Source organism: Zingiber officinale, chromosome 10A (genome assembly GCF_018446385.1).
Source record: "Zingiber officinale cultivar Zhangliang chromosome 10A, Zo_v1.1, whole genome shotgun sequence".
In the NCBI taxonomy this organism is placed as follows: domain Eukaryota; kingdom Viridiplantae; phylum Streptophyta; class Magnoliopsida; order Zingiberales; family Zingiberaceae; genus Zingiber; species Zingiber officinale.
The window spans coordinates 86,204,562-86,227,920 of record NC_056004.1 but is presented as its reverse complement, the minus strand read 5'-3'; the positions used below and the strand labels follow the sequence as shown (position 1 = coordinate 86,227,920).

Below are 23,359 nucleotides of genomic sequence, written 5' to 3'. Positions count from 1 at the left end.
TTCGTCCCTCAGAACCACCGCGCACTTCCTTCTCGTCCGCCGGTGTACTCTTCCGCAGCACCTCGTCCCTCGGACTGCCGTCCTTCTTGCTAGCTGCGTCTTCCGCTCGACTACCTGTGTTCCTAAGCTCCTGCACACTTAGACACAAGGTAAAAAACACACAGGACCTAACTTAACATGTTGATCACACCAAAACAACCTTGGGGTTCCAACATTGGGGAGGGGAAGGTTTTTGGGAGAGAGGAAGGTAGAGGCTAGGGTTTCTTGGAGGAGGTAGGCAGCGCCGCACGGGGTGGGGCACGGTCGTGTCTTATAGACACGGCCGGGTTAGATCGGGTTGCACGGGCGTGCATTATGGCACGACCTCTTCTTTCCTCCCCTCGGTCGGGCTCGTATGGCTGTGTCGAATGGCACGGCCCAGGGCTTCCTCTTCTCTGGATTCTCCTGCACGGACGTGCCAAGTGGCACGACCGCTTTCCTTCTCTTCTCTGCACTAGCCACACGGCCGTGCAAGGGTGCACGGCTAGTGGCTTCTGCCTCTCTGCAAGCTCCGCACGGCCGTGCAGGGTCGTATGACCACCTCCTTTAAGCGCGGGATGACTCGTCCTCTGTTGTTTTGGCTTCCTCTGATGCCTCCATGCCCATGAAACGTTCACGGCCAGCTTGTGGAGATAACGCACATCCTGAAAATGAACACGAATTAAGTAATGCTACTCGACCTAATCTACTTAAAGAAATAAAAGGAAATAAAATGGACGGCGAGACATTAAATCGAAGTGAAAAGAAAACCCTTGGGTTGCCTCCCAAGAAGCGCTTGTTTTAGGTCTTTAGCTCGACCCCGTTTCAGTCAGTGTGGGCTGAACCCGTTGGAGGATGGCTCTCCTTCTAGGGTTGATGCTCTAGCCTGTGCCTTCAGTTTCGCTAGTGCAGGACAGATGTATTTCTTACTGCTTGCTGGAGGGGAACTCTCATAGAAACCATGCTTCCCTTCTTCGTATGTGATGATTTCGTGAGAATTTCCCTGGGAAGAGGGGTTGCATATGGAAGAATTGGACAAATCAAATTCAATCTTTCCCTTACCGATCTCCAAGGACAACTTATTGTTGGTGCGGTTAGCACTAACGATTTAACCCAGATTTTGATGAATGACAAATCAGGTTAAGTTAGTTTGTTGTTGTCTGACACTTTGATCGAGTGTGCAGGAGAAGTCCAGACAGGTCGACGGGATGACCGGATGTCTGGCACGAAGTCCAGCTAGGTCGACGGGCTGACCGGATAGCTGGCGAGAAGTCCAAGCGGGTCGACGGGCTGACCGGACGCTTGGCGAGAAGTCCAGCTAGGTCGACGGGCTGACCGGATAGCTGGCGAGAAGCCCAAGCGGGTCGACGGGTTGATCGGACGCTTAGAGAGAAGTCCAGCTAGGTCGACGGGCTGACCGGATAGCTGGCGAGAAGTCCAGACGGGTCGACGGGCTGACCGGACGTCTGGCAGGTAAGTGAGGTAAGTCACTGGAGGGGAGTGACTGTGAGGACGCGTTCCCGGGAAGGGGACATTAGGCGTCGATCCGGCTTAGATCCATTTCGGATGTCTAAGTCGAGATCGTGACTAGATTCCGGTCTCGGAAAGATGGAATCTAAGTCATACTCTTTTTATCCATCTGTTGAACTTTAACTGTGCTAACAATTTGTTTTACAGGATGTATATTTGCCTCGGACTAACCTTGTTTTGCAGGAAAAAGGAGTCTTTCTGGAACAAGGTCGTCCGGGCGCCCGGAAGGCGAATTTTATCCAGACAAGTCGTCGCCACGTGGAGCATCTTGGTTTGAGCAGTTACGTCACACTCCAGGCGCCCGGAACAGCATATAAAAGAAGCCCCAGGCAGGAGCTTCAGAATCAATTTTTACTGAGAACTCTTCTACTGTTGGTCTTGCTGCTCGACGTTCAAGTGCGACGTCAACAACGCTCCGACAAAAGTGCTCCTCCTGTTGTATTTAATGTTCTTTGTCGGTATTGCTTTATTGTCACTAACATTTCCTGTACTTATTCTGTAATCATATTTCGACTTGTTAGTGATTGCCCAACGAAAGTGGTCAAGGACCACGGGCCTTCGAGTAGGAGTCGTCACAGGCTCCGAACGAAGTAAAAACATCTGTGTCTATTTTATTTTTCCGCTGCGTTTATACTCTAAGTTTTTGAATCGATATTCACCCCCCCCCTCTATCGAATCTAACGGTCCTACAAGTGGTATCAGAGCAGGTACTGCTCTGATTTGGTGCAACCACCAATCAGACAAAGAGGGGGTCTTTTTAAAGAAAAATTATATATCGTTCGTTTTTAAAATAAAACCTTACGCCTTTCGTTTTTTCCCTCCAAAACTGGTTTTGAAAAATACATCGTCATCTTTTCACTATTATTTAGTATCGACAAAATATTACATTTTCAAAAATTTGAGATAATATTTTTTATTAATATTTTAATAATATTTTATTATTTTTTTAAAAAAAAATTAGTTAAATATTATTTTTTTCCAGCACTGCTAATCCAAGACCAAGTCTTGGGATTTTGTCTTTGTTTCATTGTGTGCAAGAACAATGTATTTTCAAGAAGGATGGAACCCAATGAACCACCACCGTACGATGAAGATTTCAACTACTGGAGGCGAAGAATGGAATGCTTCTTAGGAAGCGTAGATATCGATTATATGCTAATATTGAAAAAATCTTCTCAGAACTCGGAACTGAATAAAAACGTAAGTAAAATTATTTGTAATATTTTACCTAACAATATTATATGCAGAATAGAAAAAATACAAGAATGCATATGAGCTGTGGACCCAGTTGATCAAGCTTCAAGAGACGCCAATGGAGCTAGAAGATCAAGTTAAAGTCGAATCTGAACTCAAGTTAGATCCAACGGAGAAGCCTGCTGAATTAGGGGTTGCGCTCAAGGTTAGTAATATTTACCAAAACACCCTTGCTAGTAGTAGTTTAAAATATGTGCATGTTAATTTGGATATATCTGAAAGTATATGTGAAAATAGTGTACATGACAATACTTGCGAAAATACCCCTAGGACATTTTCTAATAAAACAAATATAATTAATTCAGAAAATACAGAAAATACCCCTAGGATATTTTCTGATAAAACAAATATAATTAATTTAGAAAATACAGAAAATCTGAAAATAATTAATAAATCTAAAAATTCGAATTTAAACCTAAACAAATTTGAAAATTCAAAAAAAAAGGATGACAAGGTCAATATCAATCTAGACACAATTAATAAATTGTTTAATAATCTAGACAATATCAATCTAGAAAATTCTATCCAAACCCAAGATAATTTAATTAACAAAAAATTAAATTTTAATGATAAGACTTATTTAATAAATTCCACTAATTATATCAACTTAAAAGGTAAAGAAAATATAAGGATAAAATCAAACACTTTGATAAAATCAAAACGGAAGTTAACAAACTTAAAATTAAATGTTAAAGATAACATATTAAACAAAAAAAATCTAGAAAATTCAAAATTAACAATTAATAAAAAGTTAAAAGATAAACCCTTAAAGAAATATAATTCAAACAATTTAATTAACTCAAAAATAAATAAAAAGCTAAACTTTAAAAATAAGCTACTAAAGAAAGATAATTCAATTAACCTAATAAAAGTGAAAATGAAAGAAAATTTTAAATACATTCTCTTAAAGAAAGATAATTTGACTAATTTAATTAATTCAAAATTAAAAACTTGAATCTAAATTACAAATTAAACATTAAATTTTAACCAAAACTTAACTATAATAAACCCAGAACTAAAAACTAAATTTATGGCCAATAATTCAAGGGGAGGCTCCAGAATAGCTGGCACCTCCAAAACTAACCTACCCGACAGGGTAACCCTAACCAACCTACCCGAAAAGGGTAACCCCAACCAACCTACCCGACAGGGTAATTAGGACTAGTTAAAGAGGGTTCAAGTTTAACTTGAATAATGGTACTGGTGAAGTTTTTTGATGATAGTACGTTGGGGAAGCTTGGACATCGCATGTCTAGAAAGATATGACTTCAATCTGGTGCATTTGGCCAAGTGGAACCGACCGAAGCTACCTTTAAATGGATCCTAACTAGTTAGACCAAGGTTTAGTACTAAGCTCCGTGGATAGGACTATTCGGAAAACCTCGAAAGGTTGGTTACTTCTAATGACGTCCAAGTGACTCACCAAGCTTAGAAGTTTATCCGAAGAATGCCTATTTGTTGAGACCAAAGTTAAACCTGAATCTAACACAAGTTAAACCAAACTCTGTAATAAAATCTAATTCATCTCACAAAATTATAGTATTCCCTGATTGATAATCTAGATCGGGTGAGATGAATAAGGATTAAATTAATTTTCAAACTAAATTAAAATTAATTAAAATTAAAATTCGAATTTCAAATTACTTAAAATTAAATTTTGAATTTAAAATTAAAATTAAATTTCAAATTTCAAATTAAATTTCGAATTTAAAATTAAATTTAAATTAATTTAAATTAAATTTTTTTTTACTTAAAAATTTATTTTAAAAATTAAACTTATTTTTTTATAATTTAAAAATTATTTGAAAAATTCTTTAAAAAACTATTTTTAAAATTCTTTAAAAATTATTTGAAAAATTCTTTAAAAACAATTTTTAAAATTCTTTAAAAATTATTTTAAAAATTCTTTAAAAACTATTTTAAAAATTCTTTTAAAACTATTTTTTTAAAATTCTTTAAAAACTATTTTAAAAATTCTTTAAAAACTATTTATAAAATTCTTTAAAAAGTATTTGAAAAATTCTTTAAAAATTCTTTTAAAAATTCTTTAAAAACTATTTTAAAAATTCTTTAAAAACTATTTTTTAAAAATTCTTTAAAAACTATTTTAAAAATTCTTTAAAAATTATTTGAAAAATTCTTTAAAAACTATTTTAAAAAATTCTTTAAAAACTATTTTAAAAATTCTTTAAAAACAATTTTAAAATTCTTTAAAAAACTATTTTTAAAATTCTTTAAAAATTATTTTAAAAATTCTTTAAAAATTATTTTAAAAATTCTTTAAAAACTATTTTTTAAAATTCTATAAAAACTATTTTTAAAATTCTTTTAAAACAATTTTTAAAATTCTTTAAAAAACTATTTTTAAAATTCTTTAAAAATTATTTGAAAAATTCTTTAAAAATTATTTTAAAAATTCTTTAAAAACTATTTTTTAAAATTCTATAAAAACTATTTTTAAAATTCTTTAAAAATTATTTTTAAAATTCTTTAAAAACTATTTTTAAAATTCTTTAAAAATTATTTTAAAAATTCTTTAAAAACTATTTTAAAAATTCTTTTAAACTATTTTTTTAAAATTCTTTAAAAACTATTTTAAAAATTCTTTAAAAACTATTTGAAAAATTCTTTAAAAACTATTTTAAAAATTTTTAAAAACTATTTTTAAAATTTCTTTAAAAATTATTTGAAAAATTCTTTAAAAACTATTTTAAAATTCTTTAAAAATTATTTTAAAATTCTTTAAAAATTATTTTAAAAATTCTTTAAAAACTATATTTTAAAATTCTTTAAAAACTATATTTTAAAATTCTTTAAAAACTATTTCTAAAATTCTTTAAAAATTATTTTAAAAATTATTTAAAAACTATATTTTAAAATTCTTTAAAAACTATCTTTTAAAATTCTTTAAAAACTATTTTTTAAAATTATTTAAAAACTATTTCTAAAATTCTTTAAAAATTATTTTTAAAATTCTTTAAAAACTATTTTAAAAATTCTTTAAAAATTATTTAAAAAATTCTTTAAAAACTATTTTTTAAAAATTCTTTAAAAACTAGTTTAAAAATTATTTAAAAATTATTTGAAAAATTCTTTAAAAACTATTTTAAAATTCTTTAAAAATTATTTTAAAATTCTTTAAAAATTATTTTAAAAATTCTTTAAAAACTATATATTAAAATTCTTTAAAAACTATTTCTAAAATTCTGTAAAAATTATTTTAAAAACTCTTTTAAAAATCATTTTAAAAAACTTTTAAAAATTATTTTAAAAATTATTTTAAAACATTTTAAAAATTATTTTAAAAACTCTTTTAAAAATCATTTTAAAAAACTTTAAAAAATTATTTTAAAAATTCTTTTAAAACATTTTAAAAATTATTTTAAAAACTCTTTTAAAAATTTTTTATAAAAATTCTTTTAAAAATTATTTTAAAACATTTTAAAAATTATTTTAAAAACTCTTTTAAAAATCATTTATAAAATATTTTAAAAAATCATTTTAAAACTATCTAAAAATTTTGTATCATTTTGAAAAATTCTTCTTATTTTTTCACTATAATTAAATTTTGTTAACTTAAAAATAGTAATAATAAATTATTTCTATAGATTACTTTCACTTTAAAAATTATTATTTTGACTTTAAACTCATTTTTAATCTTAAACATCATTTTAACCTTAAAATTAATTTTTAATTTGACTTAACTAAAAATTAAATATTAAATTAAAATTTAATATTGAAATCACAATTAAAATTAAAATTTTTATTAAACTTAAACTTAAATTAACCACTAATATTAATTTAAATCTAAAATCAAAACTGAATCAAACATATGTTAATTGACATAAAACATATTATAAAAATCATTTTTAATTTCTTTTAAATGCTGTTTTAGAAATCCCTTTAAATTTTTTTAATAATAATAATAATTATAACTAACACTTTCATTGACCAACTCAATCAAGTAATATGAAATTTAAATTACTTCACTAAGTATTAAATTATTAAATCAAGTAAAAACTAATCAATAAATTATTGATAATGCTTAACTGTTATTGAATTAATAAAATCTTAATTAACCTAACTTTAATTAACTAACTCTTATTTAACCTTAAACTAAAGTTAAGTACCTGAATCTAAAATTAATTAATAATTGATTAATCAAATTCAAATAAACAGTTATACCAAGGATACAGAGATAATAATATATGTATTACTAAATTAGACAAATGTGTTAGGGCTTTGAAATTTAACACAACCAAACCTTAGTATTAAAGGGGAGATATTAAATTAAGGGGAGTAACCAATTCAGGGGGAGGTTCAATTTCTTTTACATCCCCTAGAAAAATTAATAAATAAGGAAGATTAATAAAGGAATATCAAATTCAGGGGGAGGTTTATTTTTTAATTATCTCCTTAAGCGTTATTTTTTAATCTTCTCTTTAAAATCTCTCTAGAAAATTCTACCTCATTTAAAAAAACAAAAAAAAAATTTACTTTGAATATTTTTAGCAAATATTTTCAAAATTTTAAGTATCAAGTTCAGGGGGAGAAATTAATTAAAATTTTGTGTATTTTTTTACATCTATTTTAAAACTAACTTATTTTTAAAACACCAGTTTTCAAAAAGTTAAATTTAACTAAGTTTAATCCCACCTAATTTTTAAACCTGATTTTAAAAGTTGAATATTGCAAATTTAAACTTATTCGGTTTTTTAACATATGCTTGAAAATTCAACTTTCCAAACTTAGCTTTTATCAAATTAGCCTTAAAAATTTATTTTTGCAAAAATTTTACTTCTTGAAAAATTATTCTTACTTGTTTAATTTTTGCTTTGTTTTGAAAAATCGAAGTTGAAAATTTACCTTTTTGAAAATTAAATGTTACTTAAACATGAAAAGTAAATTTGAAAAACCTGATTTGAAAATTTTTACACTCTTGAAAAGTTAAACTTGATTAACTTTAAATTTATACTTTTCAAAATTCAACTTGTCTCCCCCAAGTCAACTTGACTATTTTTTTAACTTGGTGTTAAAAATTGTAGTTTTATCTTTCAATTTTGAACCAAACTTAGATATGTTTCAAAATCTGATTACTTTTACAGTAACTCTACACTATGGTTGTTTACCCTTGCTTGTTTTTGATGAATGCCAAAGGGGGAGGGTTAGGTGGTTAAGTTAGCTAAACCAATTTGAAAATACAAACTAACTTTAAAACCACATAAATGCATGTTGTTTCTTGCATATGTTTTCACTAACTTAACCAGGTTGTCATTCCATCAAAAAGGGGGAGATTGTTGGTGCGGTTAGCACTAACGATTTAACCCAGATTTTGATGAATGACAAATCAGGTTAAGTTAGTTTGTTGTTGTCTGACACTTTGATCGAGTGTGCAGGAGAAGTCCAGACAGGTCGACGGGCTGACCGGATGTCTGGCACGAAGTCCAGTTAGGTCGATGGGCTGACCGGATAGCTGGCGAGAAGTCCAAGCGGGTCGACGGGCTGACCGGACGCTTGGCGAGAAGTCCAGCTAGGTCGACGGGCTGACCGGATAGCTGGCGAGAAGCCCAAGCGGGTCGACGGGCTGACCGGACGCTTGGCGAGAAGTCCAGCTAGGTCGACGGGCTGACCGGACGTCTGGCAGGTAAGTGAGGTAAGTCACTGGAGGGGAGAGACTGTGAGGACGCGTTCCCGGGAAGGGGACATTAGGCGTCGATCCGGCTTAGATCCATTTCGGATGTCTAAGTCGAGATCGTGACTAGATTCCGGTCTCGGAAAGACGGAATCTAAGTCATACTCTTTTTATCCATCTGTTGAACTTTAACTGTGCTAACAATTTGTTTTACAGGATGTATATTTGCCTCGGACTAACCTTGTTTTGGAGGAAAAAGGAGTCTTTTTGGAACAAGGTGGTCCGGGCGCCCGGAGGGGATCCGGGCGCTCGGAAGGGATCCGGGCGCCCGGGAGGCGAATTTTATCCAGACAAGTCGTCGCCACGTGGAGCATCTTGGTTTGAGCAGTTACGTCACACTCCAGGCGCCCGGAAGGGATCCAGGCGCCCGGAACAGCATATAAAAGAAGCTCCAGGCAGGAGCTTCAGAATCAATTTTTACTGAGAACTCTTCTACTGCTGGTCTTGCTGCTCGACGTTCAAGTGCGACGTCAACAACGCTCCGACAAAAGTGCTCCTCCGGTTTTATTTAATGTTCTTTTTCGGTATTGCTTTATTGTCACTAGCATTTCCTGTACTTATTCTGTAATCATATTTCGACTTATTAGTGATTGCCTAACGAAAGTGGTCAAGGACCACGGGCCTTCGAGTAGGAGTTATCACAGGCTCCGAACGAAGTAAAAACATCTGTGTCTATTTTATTTTTCCGCTGCGTTTATACTCTAAGTTTTTGAATCGATATTCACCCCCCCCCCTCGATCGAATCTAACGGTCCTACACTTATGACTTTTTACATCGATGGTGGCCCCAGCCGTGGCAAGGAATGGTCTTCCAAGGATGATTGGTATCTTGGGATCTTCCTCCATGTCCAAGATAATGAAGTCTGTAGGAACTATGCATCCACCTACTTCAACTGGCACATCCTCCACTATTCCTATCGGGTACCTGCATGAATTGTCAGCTAGCTGCAGTGCCATCATGGTCAATTTAATGTTCTGGAAACCCAGTTTCTTGCATAGAGAGTACGAGAGCAGGCTGACACTGACTCCCAAGTCACAGAAAGCTCTTGGTATAAGTTCAGAACTAATTTTGCACGGTATGGAGAAACTTCCTGGGTCCTGAAGCTTGGGTGGAGGATTCGCCATAAGGAGGGCGCTGCAATTTTCTGTCAGTGCTACAGTCTCGAAGTCGCCCTTCTGCCATCTATTGGATAGGATTCCCTTTAAAAATTTCATGAACTTCGGCATCTGGTGCAGCGCATCTAACAATGGTACTTCAACGCAAATCTCTTTGACCTTTTTCAGAAACCGGTGGAACTCTTCATCCCTTTGGGATGCTATAAGCTTCTGAGGAAAAGGAATTGTGCGATTTTGTGGGGTAGTCTGAGGAGCTTCTTTAGTTTTTTTAGTAACCACTTCTCCATCCCTGTTTTGCGTCTGATTGGGCATTAGGGGAGTGAGTTTCTTTTCTGAGTCAAGCTCCATCTGAGTCATGATTTGGGGGTTTCCCACAGTACGCCCGCTCCGTAGCTCAATGCGATTGCAATGTTCCACCGGATTTAAATCTGGTTTCCCTGGGAATGTACCCTGTGCTCTCAAGACAGGCTGAGCTATCTGGGCTATCTGGCTATCCTGCATCTTCTGGTGTTTTTCTGAGTTCTCCAGCCTCTGAGTTAGTTGTTTGATCTCGCTCCTCATTTCCTTTTGCTCCGAGAGAGCTTCCTCAAGCATCTTTTCAATCTTAGACAGCTGCATAGGTTGCTGTTGTTGATGAGTCTGCTGTTCAGGTTGGTAGGTCTGATGTGCAGGCCCCTGGTCCTGATTATTCCAGTATGAAAAGTTGGGGTGGTTCCTCCATCCAGGGTTGTATGTGTTGGAGTACGGATTGTTTTGCCTCTAATTATAGCCTATTATTGCATCGCATTGCTCAAGCTGGTTTATCTATGCCTGCATTGGCCCAAGGGGGCAAGTATCTTGAGCGTGGTCCGCACTTCCGTAGATGTCGCAAGCACAGACTATTGCATTAGCTGTGTTGCTACCCATGGCTTCAAATTTCTTAGTCAGGGTGTCCAGCTTCGAAGACATGAGTGTGAATGCATCCACCTCGAATTTTCCTGACGCCTGTTGGTGCAACCTTAGGTCAAGGTTGACCTGACTCGAGTTGACTTGACTCGAGTTGTATTTTGATGTTTGACTTAGGAAGATTGTTGGTGCAACCTTAGGTCAAGGTTGACCTAGTTGAGTTGTATGTTGATATTTGACGAGAAGAGAGTTCTATTCTTGATATGGGACAAGAATAGATGTTTGGGAGATTATTGGTGCAACCGTAGGTCAAGGTTGACCTGGTTGACCTGATTCGGGAAAAAGTCCAAGTATGGAGACTTGGCAACGGAAAAGTCCAAGTATGGAGACTTGGCACTGGAAAAGTCCAAGTATGGAGACTTGGCACGGAAAAGTCTTAACTGGGATGTTAGGCAGTGTGGAAAGTCCTGGTGAGTGAAGCCAGGCAGTCGGGAAATCCTGGTGAGTGAATCCAGGTGAAAAACCTAGTGAGTGAAGCTAGGTGAAAGTCCTGGTAAGTGAAGCCGGGCAAGGGAAAATCCAGATGGATCAAGGGTGATCGGACATCTGGTGATGGGAAGTCCAAGTAGGTCATAGGAGTGACCGGATACTTGGTACGGAGAGAAAAGTCTAAGTGGGTCTAAGGGATTGACCGGACACTTAGCGGAGAGTCCTAGCAGGTCAAGGGAGTGACCGGATGCTAGGCGCAATGTACCAACAGGTCAAGATTGACCGGATGTTGGTTTGGACTTGGTTTGGGCGAAAACCATGAGCTGGATCGATCTGGTGATCGATCCAGTGATCTGAAATATTCGATCGGTGCGGTGACCGATCGAACACATCGATAGCATCTTGTGTGTTAATCGATCGGTGACCGATCGAGTCGATCGAAGCCGAGCAGGAGGCGGGCGCAGAGGCTGATCGGTCCGGGGACCGATCAGGTAAACCTGATCGGTCCGGGGACCGATCGGCACAAAGCTGATTCGGCCCCTCGATGAGGATCAGATCGGTCCATGGCCGATCGTGGACGCAAACAAAGGAGGAGGAATGGATCGGTCGTGGACCGATCCATAAAGCCCTGATCGGTCCTGAGACCGATCAGATGTCGCTCTGCCATTGCTCTGTTTCTTCTGTGTTTCTTCGCAGTTATAAAAGGAGGGCTGCTGCTGCGAGCCTCCTTCTTCTTCTTCTTCTCTCTTCCTGTTCTTGCTTGCTATTGAGCTTTGTTGAGCTGCTTTGAAGCTTCGCGTGAGCTTCCGGCTGGGTCACCTGCTGTTGTAGGCGCTTGGAAGCGGTTGCTTCTTCCAGTCGAAGAGAAGGCAAGAAAGTTTACATTTGTATTGTACTTTATTTCTTGTTCTCCTTGTACTCTTTTCTTGCTGTTGCAAGAAGTTTCTGTGGCGAGGTTTCTCCACCCAGAAGGAGAGTTTTTATTAGCCGATTTTCCGGGGACTCATCCACCGACGGATTGATTGGGTTCGTCCACCTTACGGACACGCCGAGGAGTAGGAGCATCATCTCCGAACCTCGTACATCGCTGTGTTAAGGTTTGATATTCTTCCTTTCGTTTCTAGTTTATTTTTCCGCTGCGCTAACGAATTGTAGGAAGAAACGAGCGATTTGGGGCGGCTATTCACCCCCCCCCCTCTCTAGCCGAGTATGTAGGATCCTAACAAGTGGTATCAGAGCGAGGTCGCTCTTCATCGGATCAACACCCGGGGGAGCACGGGCTAGAGATGGATCTCTATGGAGAAGATGTCACGGTTCAACCCTTCTACGAGTCTCACGACAACTTCACATATTGGAAGGTAAGGATGATGTATTTTCTTAGGACTAATATGTTAAATTGGTTTTGTGTACAAGAAGGGTTTTCCCCTCCGATGGATGAGGAAGGAAAACCTATCAAGAAGAAGGAGTGGACGAAGGAGCAAATCCACCAATCAACCATCAATGATGAGGTAACGAAAATCATTGAATTCTCTTTACCTAATGATGTGTTGTGTAGGATAGGTGAATACAATAATGCCAAGGAGTTGTGGAACAACTTGGCCAAACTCCATGAGGAGAGCCCCACTTCAAGCCATGAAGAGGAGCCTAGTGAGCCAAGTAGCTCACATCGTGGAGGTGAGGAATTAGAAGTTGAGGGCTACTCAACATCTAAAGAAGAAGAGGAGGTGAGTTCTTCTTCAAGATCGGAGCACGAAGAAGAAGCTTCTACCTCCGGGAGGGATGAAGAAGAGAGCATCCATCCATCCTCGACCCTAGGTAACTCAAACACTTTAAGTTCAAGTAAATTGCATATAATGTGTTTTGAGTGTAGGGAATTTGGACATTACAAGAGTAAATGTCCAAAGAAGACTAAGAAGACTCCACCGGCGCCAAAGATCAAGGAAGTCGGAGTCCCAAAACGCAAGGGCAAGGAGCACGTGGTGTGCTTCCAATGCAAGCAACGGGGACACTATAGGAGTCAATGTCCAAGGGGGAGGCAATCTCACAAGGACAAAAGACCAAGCACGTGTAAAGGGGGAGCGAAGGCAAACCCTAAGGTATCCTTTAAGGCTCATTCTTGTAATTCTAGTAGGATACATGCTAGTAATTTTATTGCATTAGTCAATAATGATAAGCATGTTAACACTAGAAATCAATACATGTGCTTAGGTGCTAAACATGTCAACCTAGATAGGGATACTACTAGGAATGCTAACCCTAGGATTAACACTTCTAAGGTTAAGGAAAACCTAGGTAGAAACCCTAAATCAACTAGACACATGCCTAGGAACACCTCAAGAAAGAATGACAAATCAAAACTTGAGGTATTAGAGAGGGAAAATCAAGTCTTGAGGTCAAGACTTGATAATTTAGAAAAGGCTCTTAAAAACATGGAGAAGTCATCTCTAGGGTTTAAGGGTCAAAAACCAATGTCCAAGGACAAGAAAGGTTTGGGTCACAAACCTAAGTCCCAAATGGTCAAGCCCACCTATCATAATGTTTCATTCGATTATGGAACAAGACCTAGGGCTAGGGAGACCAACACCAAGGTCACAAGGGGAGTCACCCCTAGAGTTGATCTTGATGAGACACAAATGACCAAGGCTTCAAAGCCTAAGAGGGTCATTAGGAGGGTTGCTAGGGAAGTCATCCCTAGTGAATATTTAGTGAACCCAATGAGCTCACATAGGTATTGGGTTCCTAGGAGCATCTTCTCTACCCCATAAATGGGTTAGAGAGTGTCAACTCCAATAAGAAGGGTAGTTAACCCAACTTTGAGGAAATTGACACTCAAGGAGCATTTTCAAGGTTTTGTGAACCTTTGAAATGAAATGGAATTATCATTTACTCCTTGGAAGAGTAAAATGTGCCATTATGGAAAAGAATGATCTTATTTGGCACAATTTAAGAAAACCTAGAGAAATACCCTAATTGGGATTTTGGTTTTCTCTTAGGGATATATGGGCAATCTAGGGTTAGATTTTAAGTTAGCTAAGGCTAAGGATACTTAGATAGGGAATTTAGGTATTTTATTTGTGCTAACTTGCCATGATTGGTTGCCATATGCCATGCCATGACATCATATTTAGTTTATTATCATTTGAAATGTCATGATAATGCTTAGGCTAGTTTATATGTCATGCTTTATTTAAGTTTTCAAACTTTATGCCATGACATCATGACATTGGCACATGTTTTTACTTATGATATCATTATATGCCATGTCATCATCTCTTGCATTATAATCAATGAAATTGATTTAAGGACAAACATATAATTTGATATTGAGATCAAATTGGTGTTTAGAAAATGCATGAGAACTTAGCCTAAGTTGACCTTAACCCATATCTCACATCAAATTGACTTGAATGTGGTTTGATACACCTTAGATGTGTGTGAGATATTAGGATCATGAGTTAGGATCAAGGTGCGTTGTCCTTGTACCTAGATGACCCTAATTCAAGAAATTAAGGATCATAGGGAAAGCTTATGTACAAGTCATGTACATCTAGCCCTAAGATTATGGTCCTAAATTCAAATGGTTTTAAAAGTATTTTAAAATTGATTTGAAAAACCTTGATGAAGCTTTCCTAGTGATAGCATTCATCATTGAACATTGTGATACAAAGTTGAGTTAAACTTGAACTATTTCAAAGTTTTTGAACTTTGTATCAAGATTGAAAAATGGAAGTTATTTTCATAGAAAACTATTTTTCCATGATAGTATATGTTATGAGGAATGTATCCTCAAAATTTCATAATTTTTTGAATTTTCTGTAATTTTCTGTGAGCTTCTGAACTTCTCCCGGGGAGAAAATCAGAAGTTCTGATTTCAGTGGCTGGATCGGTCCGAGGACCGATCCAGGGAAGATCTGATCGGTCTGCGGACCGATCCAGAGTATTGTGGATCGGTCTGCAGACCGATCCAGTGAGTTCCAGTAGCACGAGTGCGATCTGGTGAAGGGCTGATCGGTCTGGGGACCGATCAGGGCGTGCCGAATTTCTGATTTTTTAGCTGTTGTCTGAAATTTCAGTTATGGAAATGGTGTTTTTGGATTTCTAAAGGTTTGGAACTCACAAAGACATTGTTGGTGCAATGGTCAAGGGGGAGTTGACCTTTAGGGGGAGTTTTACCTAATTGTCAAGGGGGAGTTGACTTTTAGGGGGAGTTTTTACTCCTTAAGACTTTTGAGGATTAGTGATATGGGATTGTCACTAAGTTGATTGTTGAGTTTAGTATCAAGGGGGAAATTAAGAGTTTCAATGAAAGGTATGAGACTTTCATTAGGAAGAAACTCTTGACCTTGATACCCTCCTTTTTCCTTTTTGATGTGTGTCAAAAAGGGGAGAGTGTTCATTGGAGAATTATTGGAGAAACCCAAGTTAGGTTATCGGGTTAACCTAAGCTAGGGGAAGAATGTTAAGGAATGTTCGAGGAAGAACATTGGAATTCTTTTTGATGTGTGTCAAAAATGGGGAGAATTATTGGAGAACCCAAGTTAGGTTATCGGGTTAACCTAAGGGGAAAATGTCCAGAGAATGTTCAAGGAAAGAACATTAGACATTGGAAGATGGTTGGAAAACCTAAGTTAGGTTATCAGGTTAACCTAACTTGATTATGGGTTTTGTCAAACATCAAAAAGGGGGAGATTGTTGGTGCAACCTTAGGTCAAGGTTGACCTGGTTGACCTGACTCGAGTTGACTTGACTCGAGTTGTATTTTGATGTTTGACTTAGGAAGATTGTTGGTGCAACCTTAGGTCAAGGTTGACCTAGTTGAGTTGTATGTTGATATTTGACGAGAAGAGAGTTCTATTCTTGATATGGGACAAGAATAGATGTTTGGGAGATTATTGGTGCAACCGTAGGTCAAGGTTGACCTGGTTGACCTGATTCGGGAAAAAGTCCAAGTATGGAGACTTGGCAACGGAAAAGTCCAAGTATGGAGACTTGACACTGGAAAAGTCCAAGTATGGAGACTTGGCACGGAAAAGTCCTAACTGGGATGTTAGGCAGTGTGGAAAGTCCTGGTGAGTGAAGCCAGGCAGTCGGGAAATCCTGGTGAGTGAATCCAGGTGAAAAACCTAGTGAGTGAAGCTAGGTGAAAGTCCTGGTAAGTGAAGTCGGGCAAGGGAAAATCCAGATGGATCAAGGGTGATCGGACATCTGGTGATGGGAAGTCCAAGTAGGTCATAGGAGTGACCGGATACTTGGTACGGAGAGAAAAGTCTAAGTGGGTCTAAGGGATTGACCGGACACTTAGCGGGGAGTCCTAGCAGGTCAAGGGAGTGACCGGATGCTAGGCGCAATGTACCAACAGTCAAGATTGACGGATGTTGGTTTGGACTTGGTTTGGCGAAAACCATGAGTGGATCGATCGGTGATCGATCGGTGATCTGAAATATTATGATCGGTGCGGTGACCGATCGATAACACATCAGTAGCATGTGTGTTAACTGATCGATGCAGTGACCGATCGAGTCGATCGAGCGAGCAGAGGCGGGCGCAAGAGGGGCTGATCGGTCTGGGGACCGATCAGCACAAAGCCTGATCGGTCCCCGAACCGATCAGGAGGTTCCCTGATCGGTCCATGGACCGATCAGGGATGGAACAGAAATAAAGGAGGAGGGAATGGATCGGTCTGTGGACCGATCCACATGGAGCCTGATCGGTCCACAGACCGATCCAGGCACTAGCCGTTGCGACGCAACGGCTAGATTTCTTCTGTGTTTCTTCGCAGGTTATAAAAGGAGGGCTGCTGCTGCGAGCCTCCTTCTTCTTCTTCTTCTCTCTTCCTGTTCTTGGTGCTGCTAAGCTTGCTGTTGAGCTTTGTTGAGCTGCTTTGAAGCTTCGCGTGAGCTTCCGGCTGGGTCACCTGCTGTTGTAGGCGCTTGGAAGCGGCTGCTTCTTCCAGTCGAAGAGAAGGCAAGAAAGTTTACATTTGTATTGTACTTTATTTCTTGTTCTCCTTGTACTCTTTTCTTGCTGTTGCAAGAAGTTTCTGTGGCGAGGTTTCTCCACCCAGAAGGAGAGTTTTTATTAGCCGGTTTTCCGGGGACTCATCCACCGACGGATTGATTGGGTTCGTCCACCTTACGGACACGCCGAGGAGTAGGAGCATCATCTCCGAACCTCGTACATCGCTGTGTTAAGGTTTGATATTCTTCCTTTCGTTTCTAGTTTATTTTTCCGCTGCGCTAACGAATTGTAGGAAGAAACGAGCGATTTGGGGCGGCTATTCACCCCCCCCTCTCTAGCCGAGTACGTAGGATCCTAACAACGCCTTCATCTGATTTCCTGAGAAAGCACCGCTAGATCTTTCAGATGCCCACTGATGGTGGTTTAGTGTCACATTCTCTATTATCTCTTCAGCTTCATCAAGGCTTTTGTTCATCAGCGCTCCTCTTGTCGTAGAACCCAATGATACCTTCGTGTGATAATTTATTCCATTGTAGAAGGTGTGTAGAGACAGCCACTTCTCAAGGCCATGATGGGGGCACTGTCTCTGCATGCTCTTGAACCCGTCCCAGGGTTCAAATAGGGTTTCTGAGTCTATCTGCTTGAAACTGGCAATCAGGTTCCTCATGTGGGCAGTCTTGCTTGGGGGGTAGAACTTGTCTAAGAATTTCTGCTCACATTGCTCCCAAGATGATATGCTATCTGCTGGTAGAGAATTCAGCCACTGCTTGGCCCTGTCTTTCAGAGAGAATTCGTAAAGAAGCAGTCTCACCGATTCTGGAGGAACCTCATTCACCTTCATCGTGCCACAAATTTCATAAAACAACTCTAGATGATGATTCGGGTCTTCGTGTGGCCCCCATCCGAATTGATTTCGCTGGATCATGTGGATTACTACAGGCTTGATCTCAAAGTTGTCAGCATCGATGGGTGGTTGGGTGATATTGGATTGGACCCCTCGTGTATATGGTGCCGCATAATTTTTCAGTAGTTTATCGGCCATTCCTGAGGATTTTTTTGCTGCTTGGAAAGCTTTCTGTAAATTCCTTCTCCTCAGAAAGGTCCTGTCAATCTCTGGATCCAATGGTAGCAGCTGTCCTGAAAGGTTAGCTCTACGTATGCAGAAGAAAAGAGAACAAGATAGAAAATATGACAGCAAGAAATAAAAAAAATGAATGCAGTAAGGAAGAAGAGTGAAAATATTTTATTAATAGTAGATTTTTTTATTTTTTTTTATATGCAGAGAATAAAGAAAACAAAGCCTAGTCTAATCCAATATGACTTAGCTAGTATTATGGACGCAGTCCCCGGCAACGACGCCAAAAACTTGTTACGCTTCCGCAAGTGAATGGATTCGTCGTCAGTAATAAAAATATCGATCCCACAGGGACTGGCTATAAGCACTAGCAATCGCTCACTTATGGTTAGCTAGACTACCAACGGTCTTGATCAGGCTAAGGGAAAAGAAAGGTCGAAGGAGAGAGTCGAGGGTCGCAAGGTCAAAATATTCACTTGGTGATGAGCAATTCTAGGGGGTCAGTTTCGTCGTGGTAATATTGATGTGTCTCGGTTTGTCTTACTCTCGCTGTCCTTATTCCTGCTATTGCCATAAGCTAAGTAGGTATTCTCAAGCACCAAAATAGGGTAATGCCCTAAGAAGTTCTGTCACGGTTTACCCCTGTCACTAGGGCACCTCGGCAAATCTTGAGGACATAACTCTAACTGGTAAATTAAGAATAGTGAGTAGAGCTAAGCCTGGTCTCTCGCTCCCTTGGGGAGAATCTGCCTTCCTCTCAGGGAGCTATCCTAGATGTCCATGAACGGGTTACCCCTGTTACTAGGGCCCCTCGGGTATACGATCTAGAGGTAATCCTCTACGAGGCCGACAAGTTCTTCTTAATCAAAAGTAAGCAATTAACAATTGAAATAAAGCATGAAAGTTCATCCAACAAGTATAAACACAATTTGAGTTTTACATCAATCCGTACCATGACTACTCCCTAATCCCAAAACAAGGGATCTACTCCATGAATGCTAGAGAGATATCTGAAAACATAGTATAGACAAACATACAATTCTCAGCAAGTAAGAAGGAATATGCTTATCGGGTGTCGAAGAGTGGCCTTCAGATCCAACTCTCAGCTTCTAGAGTCGATGTGGTGGTAGAAGTTCGCTGAACAGCCATCCAAAGCAGCGTAGAATTGCTCCAAGATCTTCTTTTCCTTGACGGCTCAACTCCCCCTTGGCAAAAAGGGTTAAAACCCTTATATAGCCTTAGGGTTTGGCGGCGGCGGCACGGCCATGTAAGGGTGGCACGACCATGCCCTTCTCCGGCTCTGTGTGTGGTTGCATGGCCATGCACGGTCGTATGACCGTGTAGCCCTTGGGCTCTGTCTCCTGGGGCATGGCTGTGCAGGGGTGCACAGCCATGCAAATCTCCTGGGGCACGACCGTGCAGGGGTGCACGGCCGTGCAAATCTCCTTCTCTTCCTGGGGTGGCACGGTCGTGCAGGGTCGCACGACTGTGTGCTGACTGGTCATTGTTTTGGTCGCACGGCCGTGCAGGGTTGCATGGCCGTGTGCTCTTCCTCTCCTGTTTGGCCACATGGCCATGCAGGGTTGCACGACCATGTTGTCTGGTTGGTTCTGGTGCATCAATACTCTCTGTTCAGGCTCCGAAAATCTTTCTTGTTAACATAAAACCAAACAAAGAGCAGATATCCAAACAAGACAATAAATATGATGAATACAAGATAAAAGATGCGATCATGTGAAGAATATATGTGCATAATTCAAGTGAATGTGCGCTAAAACATGGTTAAAAGATCATAATATTTGCGCACATCACACCCCCAGACTTGAACATTTGCTTGTCCTCAAGCAAAATGCTACAAACTATGTTCATGAAGTCCTGCAGTGTTTCATAATTCTTAGTGCATTCGCCTAACTCTATCATCTAGTTTCACTGATAAGCATGACTGTGGAGTAACCTAAGTATGACCTAAATATAAGTCTTCTGTGCTCGGTGCAGTAACTAGCTCAACCTCTTCAAGTTTCCATTCTCTGTTCTAGTTAAGTCGTCATACAATTGAGTTCCCAATGTTCCCGGTGATAGGCACTTACCTGCCACACACTTGGTTCGTTTTCCTTAAATTACACAAGGTCTCAAAGGGTATTTCTCGGAATCAAGAGAAACGTAACATTCATTTCCCCAGTAACCGACTCAGTCTCAAAGGGGTGAATTGTTAGTTTTCACTCACGACAACTGTTTTTTTATCCCTATTTTTTTCAATCAATTTTTTTTTGTCCGTGTGTGGCGTGGTATTCAACTAACTACAAAGTCTAGTTAAGCCCCTTGGGCCCCTTCTCTGGCTCTGTAAATTGGTTGAGTGCTAACAACTTGCGTGAAAAGACTGGATAGCTTATTACCCGAGCAGGCATTATCCAGGGTCACTGCCTCGATTGGGCACTGCTTCCCCTTTCCCATTCTATCTCCTCGACCAGGCTAGCCTGACCAGGTTAACTAATAGAGCTACTCAATTGGTTCCGAATCATCGCGATAAGTAATGATTGCCGGATCTTTTTATCTTCCCACGTTGGAACTATCATAGCCTAGCCCATTTATGAGATCATAAAGGCGTCCACTCTAGTTTTTCCACGCATCTTTTGTTGTGGCCTTTTCTGACAAGACTTTTCTTGCACGGTTTACGAGGGCAATCGGACGACCCACCTTATTCCTATGCGCATGATTAACATCAGCTTCCTAATTCGTAGGCCGTAGGATTGACGCTGATGTTGAGAACCTCTGTGTTCCCCTTAACAACTATACATATCCTCCTTCTACCTTTCCCCTAAACCTCTTGCCTCTAGCGTCAGCCTTCCTCTTGTTTCTGCTGCCTTCCACACTCCGCCTCCTTTGTTTTGTGCTCGCAACCTCTCATGGATGCCCCTGTTCCTGCATACGTTGTTGGAGTTTCAACCTTCACCGACGTGGATCTGGGTGATCTCCGCTTCTCATATGAAATCCCCATGGCCACACATATCATTATACCCTCTGAGGTTCACAAGGTCTCTTCCCCTCCAACGGGGTATGTGACTTTTTTCAAAGAGCAGTTTGTCGCCGGCCTCCATCTTCCCATCCACCATTTCTTCTCTGAAGTGAGTCGTTACTTCCGAATTCCTCTTTGTCAACTCACTCCCAATTCCATGAGAATCTTGTGTGGATTTGTCCTACACTGTGCAGTGTGTGACGTACCCTGGACTCCTCGCCTATTCCACTACTTCTTTACCCCTCGCCGTTATAGTGAAAGCCTTTTTCGTCTCCAGACCCGCACTCAAACTACCTTCTTTACTTCCCTCCCCTCCTCAGACTCAGAATGAAAGGAGAAATATTTTTTCCTATGTTTCCCCCTTGCCATGGAATGACTTACCCAATAGTGATAAGCTCTTCCTTCGGCGTCATATTTAGGGGATTTTCAGACAGACCCTAACTTTATGGAGGCCTCCATGGAACTGGTAGGTTGATGCTTGGACTTGCTCATGCTGCTGATAGAGGATGTGTTGTTTCTATTCAGATTGAGCCGCATCCCTTCAGAGCTACCACACTCTTTAGGTAAGGCTTACCCTGCCCTGACTTACCTTTGTCATCCTACTCTGATTCTGGTGCTCTTCTTGCAGCAAATACTCTGACTCGAGCATCCCTGACCAGTCATCTTCCCCTGAGCGATATGGTAATAAATCATCAAGGTCAAATAATTTTGGATAGGCGAGGTCTTTCGCATCTTGCTCCACCTACTATCGGGGTGGCAACCCCAACTATTGCTCATCCTGTCACTCGGGCAGCCTCGCATGCCCGCTCTGTTACTGAGCCCGTGAGGCACACTCCTCTATTTCCTCCTACTCGTCAGTCTTTGACTCCATCAGAGGAGTCAGACATGGATGAGCAGCCGCTTTCGCGACGGCCTAGACGCAGACCTATAGAGTCGCACCCGGTAGCTGCGGGCCCTAGTTCCACTCAGGCACCCAGGTCGGCTTCGTCTTTTGCTTCAGCACCCCGAATCCCTGTCAGCTCCACCACTCCTTCAGAAGGCTAACCCAGGGACCCTAGAGCGAAGACACTGATCGTTAAAGAAGAACTTGCTACAGAGCTACCCTCTGCGCCAGCGTCCCAAGCTACACCGAATGCCCCGCCCCGACCTTTTTTCTTCACAGAGAGGCCTCATGTGCCAGCGTCTCAAGCTACCCCAACTACCCAGGCCGGACCTTCCTCCTCCCGACCATCTACCTCTACGCATCCTGACCCCAGCGAGACCGCTGCTGGGCCATCACAATTGCAACCCTCTAACTATCACCGTTACCGAGAAACTAAGCCCTCAGAATTGGGCATGTGCCATCAATCAAACGCCAAGACTAGCCGTCTCATATTGAGGGGAGAACTAGCGACTCATTGGGAAGAAAGTCTTCAGCAAATGCATACTCTCCCCATGCCTGCTCAACTGGATCGATTCTTCGTAGGAGCTGCTGCGGTAGGCCCTCACTCCCCCTTATTGCTCCTCTTTTCTTTATTCTAACTACTTGCTTACCTGCACAGGTTTTTGCTGAGTCCCTAGTATTGAGTCAGACGTTCTCCTTCCTGTACTAGCAGAATAAAATTTTAAAGGATAGCGTGGCCGACCTGGAGTCCCAACTGTCTGACCCTTCTTCGATTGTCCTCCAGCTAAAAACAGAGGTAAAAACTTTAAGAAAAGTAAACACATCCAAGGAATAGCTCCTTGGTGAAACCTTAATGGAGGCTAACCGGCTGCGGGATGATAAAAAGAGACTAGAGGCTCTACACCAGTCGGCTGAGGCTGAACGCCGAGAGGCGCTGTCCCTCAAGGAGAAGATAGAATTAGAGCTGACTCAATGAATTACAGCTCTATAGGACTTCAAGCTTATGCATAGGCAAGAGATGGATCGCTTGACTCAAGAGCTGCAATCCAAGGGCATGCTTCTTATGGACTAGAGACGGGATCTGGAGTCTTAATTAATAAAGCTGGGCTCCTTGTAGGCAGAACAATCTCAAGCCCAGTTTGCCTTATCAAGCTCTGTTGTTGCCTTAGAGACCTATAAGGCTGGGGAGAGCAACGATCTACAAGCGAGCCGGGAAGAATATTTATGCTCTTCAAAGTTTGGCTCGTAGGTGGGGGATCGCTTCGTCAAATCTGTGACTTATGGTGCGGTAGGGGAACTTAAACAACTTAAGGAGGGAGAGTATCTATCCCCCAATCCTCCTGAGGACTTCTTGGATCATCTTCAGAGAGATGGCCGATGATGTATTCTCAGAATTCAAATAACCCTTCTTATTGTACATGAACATCTACCCATTGTACTATGTTAA

At 39.9% G+C, this 23,359-nt stretch overlaps 1 protein-coding gene across 1 annotated transcript; it reads right to left on the bottom strand.

The window, feature by feature from the left end:
- Positions 1–585: 585 nt before the first annotated feature.
- LOC122026754 lies at positions 586–10,557 on the bottom strand. The gene is made up of 4 exons (XM_042585477.1): positions 10,420–10,557; positions 9,268–10,368; positions 949–1,021; positions 586–683 (listed from the first exon to the last, which is right to left on the bottom strand). The coding sequence occupies exons 1-4, from the start codon at positions 10,555–10,557 to the stop codon at positions 586–588; spliced, it is 1,410 nt and encodes a 469-aa protein (XP_042441411.1).
- Between the last annotated feature and the right edge of the window lie 12,802 nt (positions 10,558–23,359).